The sequence below is a fragment of the Salvelinus fontinalis genome, chromosome 1 (assembly GCF_029448725.1).
Source record: "Salvelinus fontinalis isolate EN_2023a chromosome 1, ASM2944872v1, whole genome shotgun sequence".
Taxonomy (NCBI): domain Eukaryota; kingdom Metazoa; phylum Chordata; class Actinopteri; order Salmoniformes; family Salmonidae; genus Salvelinus; species Salvelinus fontinalis.
In genome coordinates, this window is record NC_074665.1 from 46,842,913 (window position 1) to 46,864,089 (window position 21,177).

Consider the following 21,177-nt stretch of genomic DNA (forward strand, 5'->3'; position numbering starts at 1 on the left):
TCCCTCATAGCTCCGGTTCCTCTCTCCGGTAGCCTCTGCTCTCCTCAGTGCCTCCTGCTGCTCCCATGGCTTTTCGGGCTTCCAGCCACGTCTCCTTGCTGCCTCTTCATATCTCCGCCTCTCTGCCTTCGCTGCCTCCAGCTCAGCTTTAGGGCGGCGATATTCTCCTGGTTGAGTCTATGGTCCCTTTCCATCCAATATTTCCTCCCATGTCCATGAGTCCTGGTTTACCTGTCCCTTACTCCATTGAGTTTTCCTTTGCCGCTTGGTCTTAGCGTGGTGGGTGATTCTGTTACGGCTGTCTCTCTCCTCATCCTCGGACGAGGTGAGGAGAGAAGGATCTTCAGACCAAAATGCAGCTTGAGGGAAATAAGCCATCTTTTTATTTAAACGCTGATGGCAAAACAAAACACTTTCAAAAATACAAAAACAAGAAAACGACGTAGACGAAACCTGAACATAAACTTACATAACTAACACGTAACACTTACGGACAGGAAACATACTACATCAAAACGAAACGAAACGAACAACCGAAACAATCCCGTATGGTGTAAGACATAACACAGACACAGGAGACAATCACCCACCAACAAACAGTGAGAACGCCCTACCTAAATATGACTCTTAATTAGAGGAAAACGCAAACCACCTGCCTCTAATCAAGAGCCATACCAGGCAACCCAAAACCAACATAGAAACAGATAACATAGACTGCCCACCCAAAACTAACGCCCTGACCAATTACACATACAAAAACAACATAAAACTGGTCAGGACCGTTACATAAATGCACCACCCTTTACCGCAAAGCACTACAGAGGGTGGTATGGACAGCCCAGTACATCACTGGAATAGAGCTCCCTGCCATCCAGCACCTCTATATCAGGCAATGTCACAGGAAGGCACTAAAAATTACCAAAGACTCAAGCCACCCAAGCCATAGACTGTTCACTCTGCGACTGTCCGACCCATGGTAGGGGAGCCTCGGCTCTCGGACCAACAGGCTCCGAGACAGCTTCTACCCACAAGACCGCTAAATAGCCAGATTGCTAAATAATAAATTAATGGTACCCAAACTATCTGCACTGACTAGATCTTGCACTGACCCTACGCAAACTCACTAAACTATATACAGTTGAAGTCGGAAGTTTACATACACCTTAGCCAAATACAATTAAACTCAGTTTTTCACAATTCCTGACATTTAATCCTAGTAAAAATTCCCTGTCTTAGGTCAGTTAGGATCACCACTTTATTTTAAGAATATGAAATGTCAGAATAATAGTAGAGAGAATGATTTATATGAGCTTTTATTTCTTTCATCACATTACCAGTAGATCAGAAGTTTACATACACTCGATTAGTATTTGGTAGTATTGCCTTTGAATTGTTTAACTTGGGTCAAACATTTTGGGTAGCCTTTCACAAGTTCCCACAACAAGTTGGGTGAATTTTGGACCATTCCTCCTGACAGACCTGGTGTAACTGAGTCAGGTTTGTAGGCCTCCTTGCTCGCACACGCTTTTTCAGTTCTACCCACATATTTTTTTATGGGATTGAGGTCAGGGCTTTGTGATGACCACTCCAATACCTTGACTTTGTTGTCCTTAAGCCATTTTGCCACAACTTTGGAAGTATGGTTGGGGTCATTGTCCATTTGGAAGACCCATTTGCGACCAAGCTTTAACTTCCTGACTGATGTCTTGAGATGTTGCTTCAATATATCCACATAATTCTCCTGCCTCATGATGCCATCTATTTTGTGAAGTGCACCAGTCCCTCCTGCAGCAAAGCATCCCCACAACATGATGCTGCCACTCCTGTGCTTCACGGTTGGGATGGTGTTCTTCGGCTTCAAAGCCTCCCCCTTTTTCCTCCAAACACAACGATGGTCATTATGGCCAAACAGTTCTATTTTTGTTTCATCAGACCAGAGGACATTTCTCCAAAAAGTACAATCTTTGTCCCCATGTGCAGTTGCAAACCGTATTCTGGCTTTTGTATGGCGGTTTTGGAGCAGTAGCTTCTTCAATGCTGAGCGGCCTTTCAGGTTATGTCGATATAGGACTCATTTTACTGTGGATATAGATACTTTTGTAGCTGTTTCCTCCAGCATCTTCACAAGGTCCTTTGCTGTTGTTCTGGGATTGATTTGCACTTTTCGCACCAAGGTACATTCATCTCTAGGAGACAGAACGCGTCTCCTTCCTGAGCGGTATGATGGCTGCGTGGTCCTATGATGTTTATACTTGCGTACTATTGTTTGTACAGATGAATGTGGTGCCTTCAGGCATTTGGAAATTGCTCCCAAGGATGAACCAGACTTGTGGAGGTCTACAATTTTTTTCTGAGGTTTTGGCTGATTTCTTTTGATTTTCCCATGATGTCAAGCAGAGGCACTGAGTTTGAAGGTAGGCCTTGAAATACATCCACAGGTACACCTCCAATTGACTCAAATGATGTCAATTCGCCTATCAGAAGCTTCTAAAGCCAATTTTCCAAGCTGTTTAAAGGCACAGTCAACGTAGAGTATGTAAACCTCTGACCCACTGGAATTGTAATACAGTGAATTATAAGTGAAATAATCTGTCTGTAAACAATTGTTGGAAAAATGACTTGTCATGCACAAAGTAGATGTCCTAACCAACTTGCCAAAACTAGAGTTTGTTAACAAGAAATGTGTGGATTGGTCGAAAAACACGTTTTAATGACTCCAACCTAAGTGTACACACTACAATGACACTCCCAAACAAAACCCACATACGTTCACACACACACACACACACACACACACACACACACACACACACACACACACACACACACACACACACACACACACACACACACACACACACACACACACACACACACACACACACACACACACACGCTGACACAACCCAAACAGCTGAGGAGTATTTTTCTCCACTCACACAGGAGTAGTAAAGGCCTAGTTCAAAAATGTGGGGAAAATATATATATATACAGTGCATTCGGAAAGTATTCAGACCCCTTGACGTTTTCCAAATGTTGTAATGTTACAGCCTTATTCTAAAATCTACACACAATGCCCCCATAATGACAGAGTGAAAACAGGTTTTTAGAAATGTTTACATATTTATAAAAATTAGAAAAAACAAAAATACCTTATTTACATAAGTACTCAGACCCTTTGTTATAAGACTTGAAATTGAGCTCAGGTGCATCCTGTTTCCATTGATCATCCTTGAGATGTTTCTACAACTTTATTGGAGTCCCCTTGTGGTGAATTCAATTGATTGGACATCATTTGGAAAGACACACACCTGTCTATATAAGGTCCCACAGTTGACAAAAACCAAGCCAAACTGACCAATCGGGGGAGAAGGGCCATGGTCAGGGATGTGACCAAGAACCGATGGTCACTCTGACAGAGCTCCAGAGTTCCTCTGTGGAGATGGGAGAACCTTGCAGAAGGAAAACCATCTCTGCAGCGCTGCACCACCTTTATTGTAGAGTGGCCAGACAGAAGCCACTCCTCAGTAAAAGACACATGACAGCCCACTTAAAGTTTGCCAAAAGGCACCTAAAGACTCTCAGACCATGAGAAACAAGATTCTCTGGTCTGATGAAACCAAGATTGAACTCTTTGGCCTGAATGCCAAGCATCACGTCTGGAGGAATCCTGGCACCATCCCTACGGTGAAGCATGGTAGTGGCGGCATCATGCTGCTGGGATGTTTTTCAGTGGCAGGGACTGGGAGACTAGTCTGGATTGAGGGAAAGATGAATGCAGAAATGTACAGACAGATCCTCGATGAAAACCTGCCCCAGAGCGCGCAGGACCTCAGACTGGGTCATAGATTCACATTCCAACAGGACAATATCCCTAAGCACACAGCCAAGACAACGCAGGAGTAGCTTCGGGACAATTCTCAATGTCCTTGACTGACCCAGCCAGAGCCCGGACTTGAACACGATAAAAAAATTGCAACAAAATAATAATACAACTCGTAAGCAACAGAATGGCAAAAGTCTTACCAGACAGAGTTGATTAAAAATCAACACTTACAAACAAATACAAGAACGTTGGAAAGAAGGTATACCAAAATGTGCCCAGCCTAAACAAGGGACTTAAAAATCCTACAAATATTTGTGATACTTCAACTGGTGACTATCCAGGAGAATAAAGAAAAAGGAGCACTCAGAGTACAAGAACATGTTTCTTTACTTTGTATCTCAAACCTCAACTTGGAAAACTTCCCTGGTGTTTGTGGTTGAACCTGTTTTAAATTAACTGCTCAACTGAGGGACCTTGCAGATAATTGTATGTATGGGGTAGAGAGATGAGGTAGTCATTAAAAAATCATGTTAAATACTATTATTGCACACAGAATGAGTTATGTGAGTTGTTAAGCAAATGTATACTCCTGAACTTATTTTAAAATTTGGATCACATGTAGGCCTATGTAATTAGATTATAAGGATGTCAGGAAAAATATGTATTTAAAGATGCAATATTTAACTTTTTGGGCGACTCAGAAAAATACACATAGAAATGTGAGTAATAGATCTGTCCTTCTCATTGAAAGCAAGTCTAAGAAGCAGTAGATCTGTTCTATGTGCACTTTCTATGCTTCATGCTCTTATGTTTTGTTTTTGCGTCTTTAAGTTTTGGTTTTGTACACCAGCTTCAAACAGCTGAAAATACCATATTTTTGGTTATGGAAAATATATTTCACAGCGGTTTAAATGGTACAATGATTCTCTACACTATACTTGCTTGTTTTGTTACCTAAACTGAAATGAACTATTAGAATTTTAGCAACCAGGAAATGGCAAAGCTATTTCTGCATAGTGCATCTTTAAGTTCAAAATAGTAATCCACCCAAAACAGTAAACATGCATTGATAATACCCAATGATAGGTGGCAACATCAACCATTTATCAGCATGTAGTGCTTTTTGCTTCCAAAAAAACAGAAGGTTGTATCCCACAATACTTTGGTTCTGAAAGTTCATGACCTTTGATCACATGGTTGTTGTAAAGGTCATGCAGTTGACATATAGAAAAGGTTATGGACAGTGGCGGTGTCATAAAACCTAAGGGTCAAACAGGGAAATCAAATCAAATCAAATGTATTTATATAGCCCTTCTTAAATCAGCTGATATCTCAAAGTGCTGTACAGAAACCAAGACTAAAACCCCAAACAGCAAGCAATGCAGGTGTAGAAGCCCGGTGGCTAGGAAAAACTCCCTAGAAAGGCCAAAACCTCAGAAGAAACCTAGAGAGGAACCAGGCTATGAGGGGTGGCCAGTCCTCTTCTGGCTGGGCTGGGTGGAGATTATAACAGAACATGGCCAAGATGTTCAAATGTTCATAAATGACCAGCATGGTCAAATAATAATAATCACAGTAGTTGTCGAGGGTGCAACAAGTCAGCACCTCAGGAGTAAATGTCAGTTGGCTTTTCATAGCCGATCATTAAGAGTATCTCTACCGCTCCTGCTGTCTCTAGAAAGTTGAAAACAGCAGGTCTGGGACAGGTAGCACGTCCAGTGAACAGGTCAGGGTTCCGTAGTTGCAGGCAGAACAGTTGAAACTGGAGCAGCAGCACGGCCAGGTGGACTGGGGACAGCAAGGAGTCATCATGCCAGGTAGTCCTGAGACATGGTCCTAGGGCTCAGGTCCTCCGAGAGAGAGAAAGAAAGAGAGAATTAGAGAGAGCATACTTAAATTCACACAGGACACCGGATAAAACAGGAGAAGTACTCCAGATATAACAGACTGACCCTAGCCCCCCGACACATAAACTACTGCAGCATAGATACTGGAGGCTGAGACAGCAGGGGTCAGGAGACACTGTGGCCCCATCCGATGATACCCCCGGACAGGGCCAAACAGGCAGGATATAACCCCACCCACTTTTCCAAAGCACAGCCCCCACACCACTAGAGGGATATCTTCAACCACCAACTTACCATCCTGAGACAAGGCCAAGTATAGCCCACAAAGATCTCCGCCACGGCACAACCCAAGGGGGGACGCCAACCCAGACAGGAAGATCACGTCAGTGACTCAACCCACTCAAGTGACGCACCCCTCCTAGGGACGGCATGGAAGAGCACCAGTAAGCCAGTGACTCAGCCCCTGTAATAGGGTTAGAGGCAGAAAATCGCAGTGGAGAGAGGGGAACCGGCCAGGCAGAGACAGCAAGGGCGGTTCGTTGCTCCAGAGCCGTTGGAAATGGTTCCAATAGTTTTTCCAACATTAAATTGCCCCATAAGGGATTTTAGAATCGCTTAAAATAAGGGCTGTGTTTCGTGTAGGCTTACCCTGTAGTGACGTTTTGATAATCATGTAAATCTCTCTCGGGCAAGGTGACTTTTATCAATATATTTGGATCTATTTACTCTCAGATTTAAAAAAAATAATGCTAATTTGCATCAAAGTTAAAATCATGCAAAACTACAAATCCCGGCAAGCTCCTGGACATCATCTCTAGCTGACACCTTTCCTAACAGGTATTGTGTCAATGTAAAATTTGCACAAGACAGTTCTCAGAACTGTCCATTTAAAGAAATTTTGCCAATGTATTAATTACTACATTTAGCTAACATTAGATAGTTAATCCAGAGATTCTTACATTTGCCTTGATTCGGCAGTCTCGTCCAGATCATCATGGTATTTGTAGTTCTTTATGATAGCCACATTAGCAGCTAATTAGCATTTCATTTTGGGTGGCTAAATACAGGTGAATATATTGATAAAAGCTACCTTGTCCTAGAGAGATTTACAGTTATCAAAACGTCATGCCCGGGTAAGCCTACACGAAACACAGCCCTTATTTTACGTGTTTCTAAAATCCCCTAAATGTACGGTGGGAAAATGATTGGAACCATTTCCCTGTCTGACCTCTAGGTTTTATGGGTATTATGCCAAATTCTCTAAAATGACTTGAGGCGTCTTATGGTAGAAAAATGAACATTCAATTATCTGCAACAGCTCTGGTGGACATTCCTGCAGTCATCATGCCAATTGGACACTCCCTCAAAACTGAAGGCAAACAACTTCTCTGGTAGAAAATGGCCTATGTGGGATCAATATTAGTCAAACGTTTATTCTAGTGTCAAAATGTACTACAAAGTGTAAATAGGATCATGTTGGTCATAAAGTCAGTCTCATCCAAAATTGAGATTTGCAAGATAATTAGGAAAAAAATATGTATTTTTCTGAATGAAGGGTACCATACAGTGGTACTCTATCCTGACAAGATACATGTCTCTCCTCCCTAACAATGGGAGTCGTTGTTCGCAAAGCGGCACGGCAGGCTGTCTAGCTCCCGCCTATCCTTTCTTTGGATTGCTGGATACATCTCATTATTGTAAACCTTTTTTGAATATTCGAAGAGGGTTGTTGACGACAACCGCCTGCATTCAATGGAGAGATGCTATGCTACTAGCCCCATTTCATGAATATGCATAGCAAACTCCAATATAAAGTGTTTTTTGTCCTACTTATATCAGTACACTCGTAAGAATTACGAAACTTATGTTCAATCAAATAAACCTCACGTAGCAAATAAGCCATACATTTTTTGTTGACCAAATTCGACTTTCATTGACCCCCGTTAAAAAACTCCTTGCTTGGTGGGGAAAAACAACGAAAAAACGCCATCTGCTGGAGGGAGATAGATTTTCCACCGAGTTGGGTCTTCCTTTTCCTCTATGCATGTAGTCGCAAATCCGAAAATGTTTATACCCATAATGCAACACATTTTGAAATGCGGTGACCAACGTTGGTCAACGTCATGACAAAAGTGATCCGCTCGAACGCGCCCAATGACTTTGCCTTCGGGTATACTATGAAACGAAATTTCGCTTCCTGGGCTGCTTTCATCAAATTGGTCAGACCCAACCTTGCTTAGCTAGACGCGTGATGTGAGCCTCAGTTGCTGCGGAAAGGCAATCAGACCAACCCTGACTTTGATGATACGGAATCAATTAGCACATATTAAAAACGTGTATCATTTACACCCATTATTCCTCTGAATTGCATGAGCATATATAATCTGATGACATGTTGTCAAAGAGTGTATTCTGTTAGACGTATTTTCACTAAAGCCTACCTCGCGGGTTTCCGTCGTCTACATCATGACGTCAGCATAAAAACAAACTTGCTAGCTCCTGTCAGCTCTGTCGTGACAGCTCAATGGGAAAAGCAAATAAATTAAGAATTGAAATCGAAAGATACTGGCACATCAACCGCCTGTATGTGAAATTCCTTTGAGAAGGTGAGGTTACATATGTTTATGTTGTGTAGAGCTAGTAGTAGATAAATAACCGCATATGAGGAATGCTAGCCGTTAGCAAGCTAACCATCTAACGTTAGTTGGCTAGCGTTAGTTGTTTATTCGCGGGGGGTTGTTGTGAGGTTTGCAGTGATTTGGACGTTGCAATGTAGTTAAGTACTATACATTTGCCATAATTTCGAGTTCAGTCAACCGCAAACTCATGGTGGGGAAAGTCCACTCTAGCTCGCTTTAAGATTAGTTAGCTAGCTAAATTACCTTCTTAGCTAACCACCGTTGCTTGACCATGACTCACAGTTCCATTACATTTCACATAAATAATTGGACGAAGGCGTCTTCTGTAGAGTGACGTTTTGTTAAGAGCAGCGACGCTCGGTCTGAACATTAACAGTACGATTTTGGAAGCATAAATACATTATCTTTGACATCGGCGAGAAATCATTTTATAAAATAACGTTAAATCAAAAGGTTAAGTTGATACACACCTTTATAGGGTTATGGTTCCCACACGGGCACATTTCCATGTTATACAGCTCTTGTTTACGGGAAACAGACAGAAGACAGTGGGCAGACACTGTGTTAATTACTGTAACTACCTGCGTCTCGGAACACCTGCGTGTAAACGGTAGACACAAACGTGTTGTCACGAAAAATACTATGTGCTGGAACTGTGTTAAATCCGGTTAAAACGATGTTCAGACAGTGTGTATTTATTTGTTAAATGATTTTGATGTGATATGAAAGTAGAGCGATTTATGTTTCTAGAACCGTACCGCAATTGAGTATTTGACTGTTTTGGCTTCCTTGGCGTAAGGAGTAATGTTAGGCTCCTTTAGTCCAATATTAGGTTAGTTAACTACCTTATTTTTTTCATTGCGACGTGGACCAACGTTAGAAAGCATAGCTAACCTTATAGTCTTGACCTAGCTAACTTTCGTGACTTGACACGGATATGCTGCTCAATTTATGAGTTGCCACAGCGACTGCACCTCATCAGAAGCGCTCGATGCAGTGCAGGTGCATTGCAGCAGCAAGGCATTGACTGTTGCATGACGCTGCCCATCTTTCGTTTGTAGTTGGTGAGAAGACAAAGAACAGACGGCCTGGCCATTCTTTCACCTGACAGCTAGCCAGCCGGAGAGACGGGGAACAGGATAGGGAAGCAGCGCGGAGCAGGCGCCGCGGAGCCACCGGAGAAGATGGCAGGCAGCCCGGAGAAGAGTTCCACAGCACAGGAGCTGAAGGAACAGGGCAACCGACTGTTCCTCTGCCGCAAGTACCAGGAGGCTGCCACCTGCTACAGCAAAGCCATCGTGAGTAGCGAGCTACCTCCCTTTCTGCCGGATGATGTAGTAGTAGCTGACATGGCTAGACTTGTCCGCATGCTTTGAAAGGGTATGACATGAGATATTGACACTGACTTATTCACCTATTTTGAATGGATTCATGTACGTATAGAAAGTAGCCTATACGCTGGACTGATGCACCCTTACAACAGTAGCCTGTGCAATATGTTTGTGTTTTGTGTGTATCCTGCCAACAGAACCGTAACCCGCTGGTGGCGGTGTACTACACCAACCGGGCTCTGTGCCACTTAAAGCTGCAGCAGCACGACAAAGCCCTGGCGGACTGCAAGCACGCGCTGGAGATGGACCCCCAGTCGGTCAAGGCTCACTTCTTCCTGGGCCAGTGTCACCTGGAGCTGGAGAACTACGACGAGGCCATCGGCAACCTGCAGAGAGGTCAGGATCAACCCTTAAGGCCAGTTTCCCGGACACAGATTAAGCCTGGGCCTTCACAAAGTCAGAATAGCAGTACCAGTATAGGCTCAGTTTGTCTTTTAAAGTTAATAAATATGATTATATGGCCCCCTCAGTATTGCAACACAACATTGATGTGCATTTTTGTTTTGAGTGCTAGTTAGAATGCTATGTGCTGCAATTTAACTAAACCTCAGAGGTGCTGAGTACTGTGTAATGGTACTAAACTGAAATTGTTTTGATTGTTGTAGTGCAACTAAAATGTTCTTTTTAATAATGCTAAGATCTGTAGATGGGAAAATGGGCCGCATAACAGTTGTAAGCTTTTACTTTCAATGGACAACATTAATGATAGCTGGAACCGTTCTGTGGGCAGCTTACAACCTGGCCAAGGAGCAAAGGCTGAACTTTGGAGACGACATCCCAAGTGCCCTGCGGCTCGCCAAAAAGAAGCGCTGGAACAGCATCGAGGAGAAGCGCATCAACCAGGAGAACGAGCTGCTTGCCTATCTCACCAAACTCATCCTGGCTGAGAAGGAGAGGTGAGGGAGGGACCTGGAGCAACACTCTTAGACTCATACTAGTGTATGAGCAAAACGCCTGCACTGATATTCCATTTCCTATGGGGAAGCATACAAGTTCATTGCGTATGAGTTCATTGCCAGAACCCCCATTGAATGACATTAAATGAGTTGCTACATATCCTTCCCAGTGTTCTACACATGTGTAATCATGTGTGATAATAAAATTGTTGAGATGTTGGTGCAAATCTTGGGGAATAAGTCGGGTTAATGCATTAGAATTTGCGGGTGCGTTTTCTGTCCCAATTCATCTTGGGATCTTTAGTGAGTGATTTAAGGAAATGCTACGTCTTTATATTTTTCTCAGGGAAGTGGCGGATTGCCGGGAAAACAAAGAGGCGGACAATCCGAGTGGCAGTGACGTCGTCAAAATCAAATCAAAACATGTAAGTTATGTCTATATCCTCCTATGTCAATATACAGGGACCAGTTGCTTTTAAAGTATTGAGCACTGGCGTCGTGTAACTGAATTTCTGTCATGTTGCCTATTTCTCCATATCTCATTGATATTGAGGGGCGTTTGTATTAGTGCTCTGTGCTAGGCCTCACCCAAGTCTCTGCTCTTCTCCTAAATAGGACAAGTTCTTTATGGACATGGAGGAGCTCTTTTCACAAGTGGACGAGAAGAGAAAAGTGAGTGATACATTTTAAATTAGTTGAACACACCGTTTACTACGATTGTGGTCAACCTTCAATCCAGACGAATTTCACTAAATCTTACTGATTATTCATTATCGTTAGCCGTAGCACAACACAGCTCTGTATTACTGAAATAACAATAAATATTTGATCTTATTCATAAAATTTCACAATTTAATTTAGAGAAAAACAATTTGTCCACACTCTGTTTCTCTGATCAGCTGGGTCTGACCCACCCCCTTGCTTTGACACTTAGCTGTGCCAGTGTTATGGTTACCAAAATAGACTAGCACTCCACCTCCTATTTCCAGTCCAAGCCGTTTCTACAGCAACCACCACCTCAAGTTGCTTGTCGAGGCTTGTTATGAAGGATTATCGGGGCCTATATATAGTTGTTGACTTGGTACATGTAATTGTCATTGTGAGTTAAGAAGACACCGTCTTGCCTCTGTCAACATTGGTGTTTCAAACCCCTATACTGGGTTGTGTTCATTAGGGCACACCGTAGCAAAATGTTTTACCGTGGAAAACGAGGATTTCTTATTGGACAAGTTCAGGTAGTCCGTCCCTTTTACAGTCAGTTTTCTATATGTTACCTAATGAATATGGCCCAGATCTAGATGGTGTCTAGGGAAGTGGTTTTCAGCCAGTGTGCCTTGATGAACTCTCAGGTGTGCTGTGAAATTTTTCCTAATCTAGATTATTATTATATATTTTTAAAGACATCGAACTCTCCCTTATAAACGTGACCTGTCGGATGCTCATGGAATTTTGACTTGGAATCACCAGTGAGGCTCAGATAAAACATTGAATGGCACACACAGTTACATCTGTATCGTTGTTTCAAGTCCGGTGTGCTCAGGCTGTTAGGTTTGTATAATTTGAGGGGCGCGCATCACGAGCAAAGCCATTTGTATCGTTTTACATCGCTTGTGAGAGCCATTAGCACAGGCAAGTCTGATTTAGGCTTAGCTGTAACACAGCCTCTTCCATAGAAATAAACGGAACATGGCTTTGTGTCCGTAGTGGCACCTTTTAGAATGCGTCCGGGGCGCCTAAGCGACCACTTAAACCTGGATCTGGCCCTCGGTACACACAAATGAGTCATCACGATTAAGGAACTATGAAACTACTTCAAATATACCCTATTTAATCTACAAAAAATGTTTCACAAAATAGACGATTTGCTGTATGGATCAGATTAGGAGGTCATTACCACTACATTATGCGGCACACTTCAAATTTCCCTGTTAATCTTTTTTTATCCCATCACGGTTCAAAAAAAGTTTGGGAACCACTCATCTAGGGGGTAGTATTTATATTTACATGTACAGTTGAAGTCGGAAGTTTAAATACACATAAGTTGGAGTCATTAACTCGTTTTTCAACCACTCCACAGATGTCTTGTTAACAAACTATTGTTTTGGCAAGTCGGTTAGGACATCTACTTTGTGCATGACAGAAGTCATTTTCCCAACAATTGTTTACAGACAGATTATTTCACTTATAATTCACTGTATCACAATTCCAGTGGGTCAGAAGTTTACATACGCTAAGTTGACTGTACCTTTAAACAGCTTGGGAAATTCCAGAAAATGATGTCATGGCTTTAGAAGCTTCTGATAGGCTAACAAAATTTGAGTCAATTGGAGGTGTACCTGTGGATGTATTTCAATGCCTACCTTCAAACTCAGGGCCTCTTTGCTTGACATCATGGGAAAATAAAAAGAATCAGCCAAGTCCTCAGAAACAAACAATAGTATGCAAGTATATACACCATGGGACCATGCAGCCGTTATACTGCTCAGGAAGGAGGCATGTTCAGTCTCCTAGAGATGAATATACTTTGGTGCAAATCAATCCCAGAACAACAGCAAAGAATCTTGTGAAGATGCTGGAGGAAACGGGTACAAAAGTATCTATATCCACAGTAAAACGAGTCCTGCATCGACATAACCTGAAAGGCCGCTCAGCAAGGAAGAAGCCACTGCTCCAAACCCGCCATAAAAAAGCCAGACTACGGTTTGTAACTGCACATGGGGACAAAGATCGTACTTTTGGAGAAATGTCCTCTGGTCTGATGAAACAAAAATAGAACTGTTTGGCCATAATGACCGTTACACCTTTATTTAACTAGGCAAGTCAGTTAACTTTTTATGGCTGCATCCCGCTAACGGGATCGATATGACAACAGCCAGTGAAAGTGCAGGGTGCCAAATTCAAACAACAGATCTCATAATTAAAATTCCTCAAACATACATGTGTTTTATAATTTTAAAGGTAATCTTGTTGTTAATCCCACAAGTGTCCGATTTCAAATATGCTTTTCAGCGAAAGAACTACAAACGATGATGTTAGGTCACCACCAAACCACAATAAGCACAGCCATTTTTCCAGCGAAATATAGTAGTCACAAAAAGCAGAAATAGAGAGAAAATGAATCACTAACCTTTGATCTTCATCAGATGACACTCATAAGACTTCATGTTACACAATACATGCATGTTTTGTTTGATAAAGTTCATATTTATATCAAAAGATCTGAGTTTACATTGGCACGTTACATTCACTAGTTCAAAAAACATCAAGTGATTTTGTATAGCCACATCGTTTCAACAGAAATAGTCATCATAAATGTAGATGATAATACAAGTTATACACATGGAATTATAGATATGCAGTGGGGCAAAAAAGTATTTAGTCAGCCACCAATTGTGCAAGTTCTCCCACTTAAAAAGATGAGAGGCCTGTAATTTTAATCATAGGTACACTTCAACTATGACAGACAAAATGAGAGAGAAAAAATCCAGAAAATCACATTATAGGATTTTTAATGAATTTATTTGCAAATTATGGTGGAAAATAAGTATTTGGTCACCTACAAACAAGCAAGATTTCTGGCTCTCAGACCTGTAACTTCTTCTTTAAGAGGCTCCTCTGTCCTCCACTCGTTACCTGTATTAATGGCACCTGTTTGAACTTGTTATCGGTATAAAAGACACCTGTCCACAACCTCAAACAGTCACACTCCAAACTCCACTATGGCCAAGACCAAAGAGCTGTCAAAGGACACCAGAAACAAAATTGTAGATCTGCATCAGGCTGGGAAGACTGAATCTGCAATCGGTAAGCAGCTTGGTTTGAAGAAATCAACTGTGGGAGCAATTATTAGGAAATGGATGACATACAAGACCACTGATAATCTCCCTCGATCTGGGGCTCCACGCAAGATCTCACCCCGTGGGGTCAAAATGATCACAAGAACGGTGAGCAAAAATCCCAGAACCACACGGGGGGGACCTAGTGAATGACCTGCAGAGAGCTGGGACCAAAGTAACAAAGCCTACCATCAGTAACACACTACGCCGCCAGGGACTCAAATCCTGCAGTGCCAGACGTGTCCCCCTGCTTAAGCCAGTACATGTCCAGGCCCGTCTGAAGTTTACTAGAGAGCATTTGGATGATCCAGAAGAAGATTGGGAGAATGTCATATGGTCAGATGAAACCAAAATATAACCTTTTGGTAACTCAACTCGTCGTGTTTGGAGGACAAAGAATGCTGAGTTGCATCCAAAGAACACCATACCTACTGTGAAGCATGGGGGTGGAAACATCATGCTTTGGGGCTGTTTTTCTGCAAAGGGACCAGGACGACTGATCCGTGTAAAGGAAAGAATGAATGGGGCCATGTATCGTGAGATTTTCAGTAAAAACCTTCTTCCATCAGCAAGGGCATTGAAGATGAAACGTGGCTGGGTCTTTCAGCATGACAATGATCCCAAACACACCGCCCGGGCAACGAAGGAGTGGCTTCGTAAGAAGCATTTCAAGGTCCTGGAGTGGCCTAGCCAGTCTCCAGATCTCAACCCAATAAATCTTTGGAGGGAGTTGAAAGTCCGTGTTGCCCAGCAACAGCCCCAAAACATCACTGCTCTAGAGGAGATCTGCATGGAGGAATGGGCCAAAATACCAGCAACAGTGTGTGAAAACCTTGTGAAGACTTACAGAAAACTTTGACCTCTGTCATTGCCAACAAAGGGTATATAACAGTATTGAGTATTGAGTAACTTTTGCTATTGACCAAATACTTATTTTCCACCATAATTTGCAAATAAATAAAAATCGTACAATGTGATTTTCTGGATTTTTTTTCTAATTTTGTCTGTCATAGTTGAAGTGTACCTATGATGAAAATTACAGGCCTCATCTTTTTAAGTGGGAGAACTTGCACAATTGGTGGCTGACTAAATACTTTTTTGCCCCACTGTACCTCTCCTTAATGCAAACGCTGTGTCAGATTTAAAAAAAAAAAAACTTTACAGAAAAAGCAAATCGTGCAATAATCTGAGACGGCGCTCAGAACAATAGCCAAATTAGCCACCATGTTGTAGTCAACAGAAACCAGAAAATACATGATATATGTTTCCTTACCTTTGATGAACTTCATCAGAATGCAGTCCTAGGAATCCCAGGTCCACAATAAATGCTTGATTTGTTCGATAATGTCCGTTAATGTCCAATTAGCTACTTTGGTTAGCGCGTTTGGTAAACAATTCCAAAGTCACAAAGCGCGTCCACTATAACGTGACGAAATGTCCAAAAGTTCCATAACATTCAGTAGAAACATGTCAAATGATGTACTGAATCAATCTTTAGAATGTTGTTAACATACAACTAGAATAACGTTCCAACCGGAGAATTAGATTGACTTCAGTTGAGCGATGGAACGGAGCTGCCTATCACGTGAATGCTCGTGGTCAAAGCATGGTCAGCTCGTGGCAGTGGTGACTAATTCCTCCTTCGGCCCCCCTTCACATTAGAGTCATCAGACAAAGTTCTATTGACTGTTGACATCTAGTGGAAGCCGTAGGAAGTGAAAACTCATCAATATCTCGCTGTAATTTCAATGAGAGCTTGGTTGAAAATCTGCCACCTCAGAAAAAATCCAAACAGGAAGTGGAACTTCTCAGGTTTTTTCCTGCCATATGAGTTCTGTTATACTCAGACATAATTCAAACAGTTTTAGAAACTTCAGAATGTTTTCTATCCAATAATAATATGCCAATATTAGCAACTATGACTGAGGAGCAGGCCGTTTACTCTGGGCACCTCTGTGCACCTTTCATCCAAGCTACTCAATACTGCCCCTGCAGCCATAAGAAGTTAAGAACACATTCTTATTTTCAATGATGGCCTAGGAACGGTGGGTTAACTGCCTTTTTCAGGGGCAGAACGACAGATTTTTACCTTGTCAGCTCAGGGGATTCAATCTTGCAACCTTACAGTTAACTAGTCCAACGCTCTAACCACCTGATTACATTGCACTCCACGAGGAGCCTGCCTGATATGCGAATGCAGTAAGCCAAGAAAAGTTTAATGCTAGCTAGCAACTTGTCTTATAAAAACAATCAATCAATCATAATCACTAGTTAAATACACATGGTTGATATTACTAGTTTATCTAGCGTGTCCTGCGTTGCATATAATCGATGCGGTGCGTATCGTTGCTTCAATGTGTACCTAACCATAAACATCAATGCCTTTCTTAAAATCAATACACAGAAGTATATATTTTTAAACATGCATATTTAGCTAAAAGAAATCCAGGTTAGCAGGCAATATTAACCAGGTGAAATTGTGTCACTTCTCTTGCGTTCATTGCACGCAGAGTCAGTGTATATGCAACAGTTTGGGCTGGCTAATTTGCCAGAATTTTACGTAATTATGATATAACATTGAAGGTTGTGCAATGTAGCAGGAATATTTAGACTTATGGATGCCACCCGTTAGAAAAAATCGTGAACGGTTTCACTGAAAGAATAAACCTCTTGTTTTCGAGATGATAGTTTCCGGATTCGACCATATTAATGACCTAAGGCTCGTATTTCTGTGTGTTATTATGTTATAACTAAGTCAATGATTTGATAGAGAAGTCTGAGTGAGCGGTGGTAGGCAGCAGCAGGCTCGTAAGCATTCATTCAAACAGCACTTTCGTGCGTTTTGCCAGCAGCTCTTCGTTGTGCTTCAAGCATTGCGCTGTTTATGACTTCAAGCCTATCAACTCCCGAGATTAGGCTGGTGTAACCGATGTGAAATGGCTAGCTAGTTAGCGGGGTGTGCACTAATAGCGTTTCAAACGTCACTCGCTCTGAGACTTGGAGTGGTTGTTCCCCTTGCTCTGCATGGGTAACGCTGCTTCGAGGGTGGCTGTTGTCGATGTGTTCCTTGTTCGAGCCCAGGTAGGAGCGAGGAGAGGGACGGAAGCTATACTGTTACACTGGCAATACTAAAGTGCCTGTAAGAACATCCAATAGTCAAAGGTTAATGAAATACAAATGGTATAGAGAGAAATAGTCCTATAATTCCAATAATAACTAGAACCTAAAACTTCTTACCTGGGAATATTGAAGAGTCATGTTAAAAGGAACCACCAGCTTTCATATGTTCTCATGTTCTGAGCAAGGAACTTAAACGTTAGCTGTCTTACATGGCACATATTGTACTTTTACTTTCTTCTTCAACAATTTTAGTTTTTGCATTATTTGAACCAAATTGAACATGTTTAATTATTTATTTGAGGCTAAATTGATTTTATTGATGTATTAAGTTAAAATAAGTGTTCATTCAGTATTGTTGTAATTGTCATTATTACAAATACATTTTAAAAATCGTTGGTATCGGCTTTTTTTTGTTCTCCAAGTATCGGCGTTGAAAAATCATAATCGGTCGACCTCTATATTGGAGTGGCCTCAATCCTATAGAAAATTTGTGGGCAGAACTGGAAAATGTGTGTGCAAGCAAGGAGGCCTACATACCTTACACCAGCTCTGTCAGGAGGAATGGGCCAAAATTCAGCCAACTTATTGTGGGAAGCTGGTGGAAGGCTACCTGAAATGTTTGACCCAAGTTAAACAATTTATTGGCAATGCTACCAAATACTAATTTAAAGGCAATGCAAATACTAATTGAGTGTATGTAAACTTCTGACCCACTGGGAATGTGATGAAAGAAATAAAAGCTGAAATAAATCATTCTCTCTACTATTATTCTGAGATTTCACATTCTTAAAATAAAGTGGTGATCCTAATGGACCTAAGACAGGGAATTTTTTGTGAAACTGAGTTTAAATGTAGTTGGCTAAGGTGTATGTAAACTTCCGACTTCAACTGTATGTATCATTTTACATGCATGTCTATTCTTGTGAACCCCACAGAAGCGGGAGATCCCTGACTACCTGTGTGGAAAGATCAGCTTTGAGTTGATGAGGGAGCCCTGCATCACCCCCAGTGGGATCACCTACGACCGCAAGGACATTGAGGAGCATCTACAGGTACAGTATTCCATCCTTTTATAGACATCTACTCGGCAGAAGTATAGATAAACCGTTGCCCATTCATAGACATACTGTTTTATCCACACTACCGATCACTTACCGCTAAATTACCACCAATTTAGATTGCTATAAATACACTTGCCGTTCCTACTCGATCAACCACTCACCCACAGGGGTAATACTATCCAAAGCAAACTGTAAACTATGCATAATAATGAAAGCCACCATCTCACAGCTACACCAATACCTCAAACAATCGTTCCATTTTTCCTCCGTCCTCTGTAGCGAGTGGGCCATTTTGACCCGGTCACCCGGAGTCCTCTGACTCACGACCAGCTGATCCCCAACCTGGCCATGAAGGAGGTCATCGACGCCTTTATCCAGGAGAACGGTTGGGTGGAGGACTATTGAACCCCCTATGGCTCGTAGATCCACACGTCCCAGAGCTGAGACCCACACCAGAAGTGTCAAGAAAAAAAATAAGAAAAAAGGAAGTGACAGAATTCACAAACTCCCTCCTGGACCTGCACTTTACACATAGGGGGGGTCACACTATGGACTGCAAAATGACAGCCATATCTCCAGGTGATTCCTCTCTTTCTAAATCGGTCTCCTCTCTCTCCCCTTCTCTCTGAATCTTTCTTTATCACTTCCCTTCCTCTGATAGTCCTCTATCCCTCAGAATCAGGGGCCATGTTTCTCAGGTCTCTCTCTTCCCCTCTATCTCTCTGTGCCACAATCCTCTCTGAACACATCGCACTGCACGCTGGTCTCAAAACCCTCTAATGTAAAGCTTCCAATCTCTTCTCAAATATAACCATTGGAACTATCTACCCAAGCGATGAAAATATTAGCCTTTTATCTAACTCTTACTCCAGTATTTTTGTTTACTTCGATTTTTTTTTAACATAATGGGTTAGTTGTACTGTAATGACTTATTTCCCACAATTCAGTGTTGGCGGTCTTGGTCAATTTGATGCCAAATTGTTATTTTACTTTTCAAACAATCTAGTGTGGATTTTTTTAATGCAAGATAATAGCAAATGTGAGAAATGTATTATAGAAAAACTGACCAACCAAGTCGGTCTGCTTCATGTCATTGCCTGTGATGTGTAGTTATAACAAGATCATACAAACTATAATGTTCCAACCGATGGTCAACGGTCCTCTATTGCATTATATCAGTCCCTCATAGCGGGCAGTTATACTATGTTGAATGTATGCATATAGTGAGAGTGAATAGATTAAACCCAATTTATTTTACAACGAGTTGTATGTATTATTACAGTAGTACCAAATGGCATTCTTGTCGTGATCCAAAAAGGAGATTTGAATGATAGACAATTCATCAGTTTAAAGTGCTGCATAGAGACTCTACAAGGTCGTTTCAATTTCCTCCTGTAATGGTTCAGATATCTGCATTTTTTATCATACGAGAACATCGTCTTTACTTTCTCTTTGGGTTTGAAGTTCTTGAAACCTGTTTTTCGAAGGCCTGTGCTGTAATTGCTGTTATTAGAGACGAAACGATAGGTGCGTGCGCTTGGACAATGTTTGGCTGATGGCTAGTAGTACAACCGCCGGTACAGTATGCATTTGACATGACAATGGACTCCCTACATTGTTAAGCATGAGGTCTGCTCAGGTTGTTATAAGCATTCAGGTCTGCTTTGCAAAGAACGTGCCTACTTTACTATAACCACACAGTGGCCGTAGGTATTCACAACTTTACAAATGTAAGTGTGACAACTGCCTAATGGTCAAAGCAGTCATGTTCCCAATACTTTGAGAGTCTCCTATACCTTCTCATTTCAGTGTCTTTCCCTATTTTGATCTAAACTATGTCCCCCTTCCAGCATTTCTAACCAATCACAACAATCAGTGTTGCAGTACCTTGACTAGGAGCTTGGAATTCTCGGCTGTTGACAGTCTTAGATATTTCTCAGTTTTTCCTCAATTAGTTTACGTAAGTCCGATTTCTCAACTGAATGTATGTGATTTTAGTGAACTGCAGGTTTTGTGTTGGGGTGAGGAGTTGGCTTTTTGAGGACTTCTGAAGAGCTTGAGAATAAACAACTGTATTAAATGTAGATATGTTAATTATACACATGACCTTGGTTTGTTCCTTTTTGTCTCCTTGTGAAATGTTCATCTGATTTTTGCGCACATTACTTTTGATCACATCTAGCACTTTTAGCAAGGCACCTGACCCTTAACCTGCTCCAAGGGGTCCTTAACCTGCTCCAAGGGGTGCTGCTTCCAGCATCTGAGGTGTGTGTCGTGCTAGGGAGGTTGGGAAATCGAAAAACAGACAGCAAAAAGAAGAGTTGTAAGTAAATCAACCTGTCAATCAGACATTAGTACCGGTCGAAACAAAATTGTACATGCACAAGAGACCATGAGGTTGCTGGACCTAGAATTCACCCTTAATCAAAACAGTCATTCAATTAATTAATAGAGAATACACACCCACAATCACATGTTCTGAAAGTGTGTGCGCACGTCCGCCCGGGCGTGTCAGTCAAAACAAAAAGGCCAGTGTCACCCAGACCCAATCCCCCCCCTGC

General features: G+C 41.8%; 1 protein-coding gene across 1 annotated transcript; it reads left to right on the forward strand.

Annotated features, from left to right (window-relative positions):
• Nucleotides 1-7,833: 7,833 nt before the first annotated feature.
• Nucleotides 7,834-20,715, forward strand: LOC129855837 (E3 ubiquitin-protein ligase CHIP-like). The gene is made up of 8 exons (XM_055923895.1): nucleotides 7,834-8,279; nucleotides 9,374-9,610; nucleotides 9,841-10,039; nucleotides 10,434-10,599; nucleotides 10,946-11,024; nucleotides 11,215-11,271; nucleotides 18,491-18,607; nucleotides 18,896-20,715. Exons 2-8 carry the CDS (start codon nucleotides 9,497-9,499, stop codon nucleotides 19,019-19,021), a joined length of 858 nt encoding a protein of 285 aa, XP_055779870.1. The 5' UTR covers nucleotides 7,834-8,279; nucleotides 9,374-9,496; the 3' UTR covers nucleotides 19,022-20,715.
• Nucleotides 20,716-21,177: the final 462 nt, after the last annotated feature.

What these genes read in the sequence shown, in the direction of transcription:
- LOC129855837 (XM_055923895.1), top strand. Translation starts at nt 9,497, where the DNA reads ATGGCAGGCAGCCCGGAGAAGAGTTCCACAGCACAGGAGCTGAAGGAA. An exon ending in TCAAAATCAAATCAAAACAT is followed by an intron (nt 11,025 to 11,214) that starts GTAAGTTATGTC and finishes TCTCCTAAATAG; the next exon opens with GACAAGTTCTTTATGGACAT. An exon ending in AAGTGGACGAGAAGAGAAAA is followed by an intron (nt 11,272 to 18,490) that starts GTGAGTGATACA and finishes TGAACCCCACAG; the next exon opens with AAGCGGGAGATCCCTGACTA.